Here is a 9,113-nt window from a genome sequence, read left to right as displayed (position 1 = left end):
TTTTGATGCCCTCCACAATTGGTCCCGCCACTGACAGGTTCCGAGGCGCAATAGTTAACCATGCTGATTGCTTCCCTACAGTCCATCTCCACATGGATCCTCTGAATGCCCAACTCACGTCCGAACATCAGGGCCTTTCGGCACGCCATCAACTCGACGATCTCCGGCTTTGAGCTGTTTGGGAAGAGCTGGGCCAAGGCACCCCGGAAGACGCCCTCATGGTCCCTGATGATCACCCCTCCTCCCCCATGATCTGTGGCAGTAGACACCGCACCATCTACATTTACCTTAACCTAGTCGACCTCTGGCGGCTGCCACTTCTTAGGTGGTGGTTTGACAGAAGCTCGAGCTTTCTTCGTCACCGCCTCTCCCCATTCGTCCATGAACCTCGACACCGTGTCTGCAACATCAGAGGGGTTTTTGATACGCACCCCGTCGCGCGCTTCATTTCTTGCCAGCCAAAGCCCATAGAGGCCCTGCATGATCATCTCCTTCTCCTCGTCCCGAGCCCCTCTCATCCAGTTCCATAGCCACCTTCCAACGTCTTGGTTAGTGGCAATTCCCTCGGGAGGATATGGTGCTTAACGCTTCGCCTCTCTGACAAATCCGCCCAGAACTGCCTCGAGTGGTGGCAAGTCCAGAAACGGTGGAGCAAAGTCTCCTCCCTTCCGCACACGGTACAGAAGATGCCCGGTTTAATTCGTCTTCGTAGCAGTTCGAACCCAGTGGCCAGACCGTTGCGCACGATTCTCCATGAGTGCACCTTGACTTTATTGGGCACATGAGTACTCCACATAGACAGCCAGTTTCTTTGGGAATCAACCGAAGATAACGACTCCGGACGGCCAGATTTGGCCCTTCTCAAACTCATCGCCAAATGATATGCTGAACAAACCGAGTAGACGCCATCCTTGGTATAGTTCCAAGCAAGGTAATCATCCACACCCTGTCCTCCAACCGGGATCTGCTTAATATCGACAGCATCGCCTGGAGTGAACATCTCATCAATCTTGGCCTCATTCCACGTGTTTCCATCCGCCGACAGAAGGTCAGCAACGCGGGTTGTTCCATGAATGGAAGTTTGCCCCAGTGGCCGAAGGCTGCATCTTCGAGGGATCCAGTTATCGTGGTGAATAAGGACCTTAGCTCCGTCCCCAATGCGCCACACCGCTCCTTCCCGCAGCAGGTCCCTGTCGAAGAGAATGCTGCAGAAGGTGAAAGACCCGTTTGTTGGGTATGTAGCACTCATGATCGACGAGTCTTTGAAATACCTAGCACGCAGAACCCTTGCGCATAGGGAATCCGGTACTTGCAAGATCCTCCAGGCTTACTTGCTAAGCAGGGCCTGGTTGAACGCCTCATAGTTTCTGAAACCCATGCCTCCTTCTCTCTTTGACAAGCACATTTTGTCCCTGGCCACCCAGTGCACCTTGTTCTCTCCATGAGCTGATCCCCACCAGAAGTTAGAGGAGATAGAAGTAAGGTTCCGGCACATTTTCTTGGAGAGTTGAAAACAGCTCATGGTGAACGTCGGTGTCGCTAGCAACCCGGATTTAGCTAGCACTTCCTTCGCAGCCTTCGAGAGCCCTTGTTCTTTTCATCCCAGCACATGTCATGCATCTGCTCGTGAAGGTTGTTGGACAACACACTAGATGTGGGAAGAGAAGCTTTGATAGTCCCGACAGTCGGTGGGAAGGAAAAAGGAAAAGAAAGTGTGTCGGATGGATGGTGGCACTTCGTAGCAGGAAAGCAGCGTTGACATGGTCGACGATGCAAGTTTTTTTTTATTCCTGCCCAAGTTTACCTTACCAGAAATTTGAGTAGGCTATTATGGTTGGCGTTTTGCTTGACCATGAGTCAACCAAATTTGGCTAGAGAAAATAGAGATGGATAGATCGTCACATCGTGCACTTATAAAGGAGATTCGTAGGTTGGCTGGAAGCGATGCTAGGGAGATCTCTTTTACTCTTTGTAGCCGTCTGCAGAACAGGATTAGTCATGAGCTGGCCGCTATGGCCGTAGCACTCCGCGCACAGCAGTCTGGCTTACTGCCGGGATGGACTTTGTTATAAACCTGGCTCTCGCTGAGAAGCCTCCTTGAGTAATGAGAATTCCTTTTTTCCCGCAAAAAAAAGAAAATAGACTAGAGTTGCTAAAGGAGCATTGTCATAAAAGAATTGGCAGTCGGCCAAACAAGGACCAATGTTTTGGCCATTTCGAGAAATTTTGGTAGGGCAGACAATGGTGGCAATCAAAAAATATTTTGGTTTTGTATCTCGTGTACGTCGAATTTGCGATGTGGAAACTAGTGAGATCTAGAGGCTTGTGAACGGTCGCAAGGATGGATTGTGGCAGATCGCTTGTGATGAGCTACATAAACTTTGTAGCGTATATTCCCATATGACTTTTTCTAAAAAATATTCCCTTCTGTCTTAATACAGAAGGCGCACAAAGCTCTTGCGTGTTTTTTCTATGAAAAAAGAGGTAAAAATGAGACAAGTAAAAGGTTAAGGAGGGAATAACCTTTTTTGACATAAAAAACACCCATTTCCACCTAATTTTGAGCATTGATTGGCAGGTACAACCGCAGCTGGACGGTCGTACGTACGCGAATGTGATACCGAACACACGTGACGAATATGAACTACAGTAGTACTCCCACGACTGTACACCCTCCCCTTCCCTACCAAACAAAACGTGCTCCCCACCTCGCCCGTGTCCGTGTCTGCATGAGAAACGAAACGTTGGGCGATTCTCGAAAGAAAGAAAAAGAAACATTGGGCGGGCCGGGGGTAATAAACGAATGGATTAGCAGACGACGGCAGCACATGCGTGGCCATCGCACAGCAGCGATTCGTTGGCAAGGCGTCCGGAAGAACGGTCTCGTACATGGCACTTGAAAAGGTAGGATCGGATCCAACAGTTGCAGTCCCACGAGGCCCCCGGCACATGTGCATTGCCCCCCTCGGCCCCCTCCCACCCGAGTCTCATCGTAGTTGTATGTACTTATCCTGTGCTGAAATGAGTTTGTCAATTTTCTTTTTCCGAATTTGCTGATTCTTATTTATTTTTTTAAAGATCCAGATCTATTGTCCAGAGGTACAAAACATCTCAATTGTAATGCAGTTACATCGAGACTTGAAGACCACCGAACGACCACTAATGTTGCTAGAACGAGCCGCCGACATACTGTTGTCACCGTCCCTCTATCGGAGCCGGCTTTACCTTGTCGATGACAGCTGGAAAGTCTTTCTGCATGTGTCCCTAAGGACAAGCATCCTGGAGCCGCAGTCGTCGTTGTTGAACCATTGAATAAATCTGAAGCATCTGACACCAAATCTTGCCACACTGTAATGAATCCTAACCTCATCGCTCCAATAAGACAGTAGGAATTTATGCCGGAGCTTCGTCGGCTACATCCAGATGGACAAACTCAAGGAGGATCGGAAGCCGAAAGATAAACTCGAAGACGAAGCGTCACCATCCGCCTGAGCGCCGTACCTGCGAGGTCTAAAAAACTCTAATATAAACCACTAACGAGAGCAGAGACACCAGAATTCTCCTCGCACCCACCGGCCACCAAAGTGACATGCAGAGGGTTGGCAAATCCGCGGGCTCGCTGGTCAAGCTTAGAGGGGAGACTTTACCCTAACTCAAAAATAGATTGAATTACTTAGGCATGTTTTTTATTTTATTTTTAATAAGATTAACCAAATAGTGCAGGAGTTATCCTTTCGTTTCTAAATATAAGATATTTTAGAGATCTCAATATAAACTACATACAGATACGTATAGTCGTATTTTAGAGTGTAGATTCACTCATTTTCTGCTTTATATGTAGTCTATATTAAAATCTCTAAAATGTCTTATACTCACTCCGTTCCAAAATAGACGACTCAACTTTATATAAAGTTAATACAAAGTTAAATCTTTTATTTTGGAATGGAGGGAGTATTTAAGAACGGGGGAGTAGATGAGACTTTGTTTATCATCTCATTCACACGCTTTGTGTATCCACTGGCAACGCACAATTCTCTTCCTCTGCCTAATCGAACAAATCAGTCCTACTGTTTATTTCAAAAAAAAAAGTCAGTACTACTGCAACTCAAACAATGGCCGACCACCTCGCAATAATTGAATCGATGCTGTCCATAACTAGAAAATCCACGCTGAAGAACATCTATTCTCAACTTTGAATCGGATGGGAAATCTGTCATCAATAATGGCACCGGAGGGGGGCACGAACTTGTGCGTTGAACTTGGAAAGATCTCCGGCGGCTGCACACTTTGCCCGAGTCGCAGCCGAGGAAAGGTCACTTAGCTTTAGCCTAATCCACTCTTATGATGGTACTCATTCCCTCCAGCGCACTCACCAAGCCGGGTGCTGGTCTTGACTCTCGAGCAGGAGTGGATTACAACAAGTTTGCGTGCGCCCGATCACATCCGATGTGCGGTCGCAAGGCAAAGATGAAACGAATAGATCCATCCATCCCGTGCGGCTGACGGCGACGTTTTGACTAAGTAAAAAAGAGTTACTATAAACCTAGCCGCTCGCGCGCGCTCGCCGGCGCACTCTGACCGGCACACCCCCGGCGAACGCGGCGGTGAGCCCCGGCGCGAACTTGGGCCGCCGCGAGCTCCGCCCGACCGTCTCGATGTCGAAGCCCTGGACCACGGCCACGATGGCCGCCTTCATCTCCATGATGGCCAGCTCCTTGCCAATGCAGACGCGCACGCCGCCCTGGAACACCGGGTACCGGTACGGGCTCTCCGGCACGAACTGGTTGTCTCGGAGCCACCTCTCCGGCCGGAACTCGGCGCAGTCGGGCCCCCACACGGACTCCATCCGTCCCATGGCGTACGCGTGGTAGGTCACCCGGGTGCCCTTGGCCACGGGCGTGCCGTCCGGGAGCGTGTCCTCGCCGGCCGCGAACTTGGAGTCGAACTGCACCGGCGGGAACAGCCGCATGCACTCGTACAGGGCCGCGTGCACGTAGTGCATGTCCTTGAGCTTCTCGGAGGTGGCGATCGCGGGGTGGTCGTCGGCGTCTCTCCCTCCGGCGGTGACGCGGGAGACCTCGTCCCGGATCGCGTCGGCGACGTGGGGGTGGTCGGAGAGGAGCAGGAAGAAGGCGGTGAGAGCAGAGGCGACGGTGTCGCGCCCGGCCAGCAGGAAGCTCACGACGATGTCGCGGAGGTACTTGTCGTCGTTGATGGAGCCCATGAAGCGCGACAGGAGGTCGTCGCCCGAGGCAGTAGTGGAGCCAAGCTTGCGGCGCTGCCGGATGACCTCGGCGGCAAGATCGTCGACGAGGCCGATCGCGTCGCGGAGCTCCCGCTCGTCCCCTATGTTCAGCAACCGCTTAATCTTCCAGACCACATGCATGGGCGCCGTCGCTCGCCGCGCCGAGAGCATCGACGCCGTGTCGAAAGCGTCGGCGAACGCCGACATCGGCAGAGAAAGCTCGAGGCAGCCGGGGTCGAGGCCGAAGGAGATCTTGCATATGCAGTCGAAAGCGAAGCGGCGGAACACGTCCTGCAGGTCGAGCAGCTCCTCCTCGCCACCCTGTCCAGCGGAGGCAGAGTGGAGCAGAGGAATGAGGCGGCACCTCAGTTCGGAGGCAACGACTCTGGCCGTGAACGCGCGGATCGCCGGGGACGCGAGCTCGGCGGCGGCGAGCTTGCGCTGGAAGAGCCAGGAGTCGCCGTCGACGTTGAATATGCCTCGGCCGAGGAAGTCGGCGAGGATGGCGGAGAAGGGCGCGCCCTTGGGGTAGTTGTCGAACCGGCCGCGGAGCATGTGCTCGACGGTGGCCGGGTTGGCGGTGAGCACGTTCCCGAGGACGTGCACGTGCACGGTCCGCCCGGGCTCGCGGCGCAGCAGGTGGGCGAACCAGTCGCAGAGGTTGTCGAACTCGCCCGTCCACGACGCCGTCAGGTACGCCTCGCACACCGCGCACGCGCACCACCACGGCGGCCGCAGCCGCATGGAGCCCAGGAGGACGGCGAGGGCCAGCGTGCACACGGCCGAGGCGAAGAAGACGGCGGCCACCGGGCTCGCCAGGGCGTGCGCCGCGACGTGACACGTGGTCGAATCCGCGCCCGCGCCCATGAGGAAGAACATCGATCGGGGGCTTTCGCTGAGCTCCTTTCGCGCGCGTGCGCTCGGCTCTGCTTTTATGGTGGTGTGTGCGTGCGCGTTTGGCGTTGTGGCTGCGCCCGCGGCGTTTTATATACCGGACCGACTATACGTCACGTACCTGAAATGTTTTCATCCATCCATCAGTCACTTATACAGGAACTACTAGATCATAATCCAACGGTTTAAAACAGATTCACTGTTCATCTTCAACCTCCATTCCTTCTTTCCCCTCCCGAGCCCCCAGCCTACCCCGCCCTAACCGCCGGCCTCTACCACCCGCGGCCGGTGGGCGCTACCCGCTTCACCGCGTCGTCCTCCCCTGGACCTCCCCCCACCGACGTTGCTGGTCGCCGCCCCGACCATCCCTCTAAGCCCAACACCACCCATGAAAACCTTTGGCGATCCCCTATCCTCCCATCCCTAAGATAGATAATGGGGCAATTACTTCACCCTAAGATAGATGATGGAGCTAGTTCTTCTCCGGCGAGGTCTGGTCATGAGGGAAGGAAGAAGGGAAAAAAGTGCCTGGCAGGAGAAGAAATTTCAGGCACATGAGAAATAGCAAACCCGTTATGGAGGTCAAGGCCTCCATTTTGGAGGAAAATGTCAAAATTGAATATGCTTTAGGTGATGTGATGCTTACTTGTCTTCCGCACAATCTCAGCATCATCCAACCATTGCAGTGACCCAAAAATGGATATTCTAAAATTGAAGTCTTCCAAAACAACATGAATTTCATAAGAACTTTGGTTAAATAAATTCGATTTCATAGATACCGAGGGATATAATAATTGTTCTTCCATTGAAAATTCTGTTAAATGTACTTCTATAAGGCATTTCTTCTCTATGTCTTCATTGTTGATCTGCGGCTTCTCGAGCTTCAACATTTCTTTCTTCTTCGATTCTAAAGAAGTAGACATTGCTTCGCATCTGATCTCATCTGTAGTTTCATCTCTAGCCTCAATTCTAGCAACGAGTGCATGAACATCTATAAATTTTTGTGCTATCAATAGATCGTTGTATTCTTCTTCCCAATACCAAAACTTGCATCCATCCTACACACATAGATGAGCAAACAATGAGCTACCAAAATATCGCTGAATCCGGTGAACAACCGAATCAAAACAAGCACATACCCATCCTTTGTGCACTTGAAGAACACCCATCCGGGATGTTGCGGCGTGGTAGAAATTCGGCGCACCACCTACCACATGCAGTCGTCGCACTGTATGACCGGCAACGGCAAGCCGGCAAGCCTCTGCGCCAGCGCCGAGCCTGGGCGACGACCGAGCGTGTATTTGCTGACAAACCTCCAACGAGAGGGGTTCAAGTGGCTAGAGGAGGAGCCGGTACCTGCAAGTAGCCCGAAGGCGTTGTCGGGGCTGTGCGGTCCGCTACTCGGTGAATCCATGGCAAGGCGCAGCCGCCGACGCCCGGAAATGTCAAATCCGGCGGTGGTGGGAGCAGCCGTAGATCCACCTATTTTTCGCTGGCGACGGGACGAGGAGGCACAAAACGAAGTGGTAGGGGACAGCTGCGGAGCCGGCAGGTGGGTGTGTTGTGGCGGGCGGGTGCTAGCGGGGGGTGGGAGAGGCGGCGTTGGCGCAGATACGACGCGGGAGCGGAGGGGGAGGCAGTGGAAGAGCGGCGCGGCTTTTACTCAGCCGCCGCGCGGTGGAGTAAATATAGGAGAAAGTTAGGGCCGGAGTAAAAATTATACTCCCTTACGACGAATTGGGGATCAGCTAGGTGCCGGTTAGAAGAGTAAAACCACATTTTTACTCCCCTAACCGGTTATAAGGGATCGGTTAGAAATGCCCTAAAGAATCCAGAGTACTTTCACATCATACATGTTTCTAAAAGTTTATGTGGTTTTATGAAAAAAAAACTGGTCTACAGATTTTGATAATAATGTGTGATAGATAAAATATACAAGCATGCCAATATACTTTTGTATAGAAAATACTAATAAAGAACCAAAACATAAATCAAATAACCCTATATTTGTTAATTTTTTCGAGAACTATAGTGAACTATTTTTAATGGAAACGTGAGTGGTTGTCTTGAAGTCTATGTACCCTATTCTATAAATGTGCAAAATACAAATAGGAATGTCTCAAAGCCTCGGTTGCCCCAAAACACTGTATTTACAGTTTGTCTAATTCACACTAGATATTTTCTAAGGATGTCACATCAAGCTCCCATAAATAACATAGCAACAAGAAACTAAAAAAATGCTGGAACAAAAAAAATAGACCACAAACATAGTGGACATCAAATTAGATGTGACATAATTATGTCACGTCTAGATGTGTCCTAAACAGACCCATTTATTTATCCAACCTCACATCATTCCAGTAAACGTAGAATACCCTCCTCAGATCATTCCAAAGCGATTTTGATAATTCCAAAAATGGTGAAGGCGAGGTGATGCCTATGTGCCTTGCACGCCACCTCAACATCATGGAAACAATGTAGAAAATAGCAAAATAATGATTTTCCTTCAAGTTCTTCAAAAAGAAAGAATTTAAAAAGTCATACTTTAGTTAACTAAATTTTATTATTAAAATTATTGAGTACTAAAAATTATCTTCCCCTTGAGGTTTTCTTTAAACGTAATTGCCAACAATTCAAAGTACTATAAAAAATACATGTCTTCCAGATTTTATGTGGTCTTATGAAAACTTGCGCGCGCGCGCACACGCACACAACGGTCTAGGGACTTTGCTATTAGTGTGATACATAAAATATATCGATGTGTTAGTATACATTTGTATACAACATAAATAAGTGAAAACACAAAATGGAGAATCTATATTAACCCATTCTTTCCCAGAATAATAGTGAATATGTTTCGCATCAATGCATCACATTGCATTGAGTCTGACTGAAATTTGCAACTTTGTGGTACGAGTTTCTAGAGTCCATAATACAATCTCGTTAATTATATCTATATAGAATGAGCCTCACA

The 9,113-nt window shown here is 50.2% G+C and overlaps 1 protein-coding gene across 1 annotated transcript; it reads right to left on the bottom strand.

The window, feature by feature from the left end:
• Nucleotides 1-4,053: 4,053 nt before the first annotated feature.
• On the bottom strand, nucleotides 4,054-6,210 carry LOC109770723 (cytochrome P450 94C1). The gene has a single exon (XM_020329431.4). The coding sequence runs from the start codon at nucleotides 6,122-6,124 to the stop codon at nucleotides 4,544-4,546; it is 1,581 nt and encodes a 526-aa protein (XP_020185020.1). The 5' UTR covers nucleotides 6,125-6,210; the 3' UTR covers nucleotides 4,054-4,543.
• Nucleotides 6,211-9,113: the final 2,903 nt, after the last annotated feature.

The sequence above is a fragment of the Aegilops tauschii genome, chromosome 1, assembly GCF_002575655.3.
Source record: "Aegilops tauschii subsp. strangulata cultivar AL8/78 chromosome 1, Aet v6.0, whole genome shotgun sequence".
Lineage (NCBI taxonomy): Eukaryota > Viridiplantae > Streptophyta > Magnoliopsida > Poales > Poaceae > Aegilops > Aegilops tauschii.
Note: the sequence above shows the minus strand (reverse complement) of the source record. Positions and strands in the feature narration are given on the sequence as shown.

Bases quoted from the DNA above. Each gene is read 5' to 3' on its own strand.
- LOC109770723 (XM_020329431.4), bottom strand. From the start codon at position 6,124: ATGTTCTTCCTCATGGGCGCGGGCGCGGATTCGACCACGTGTCACGTC.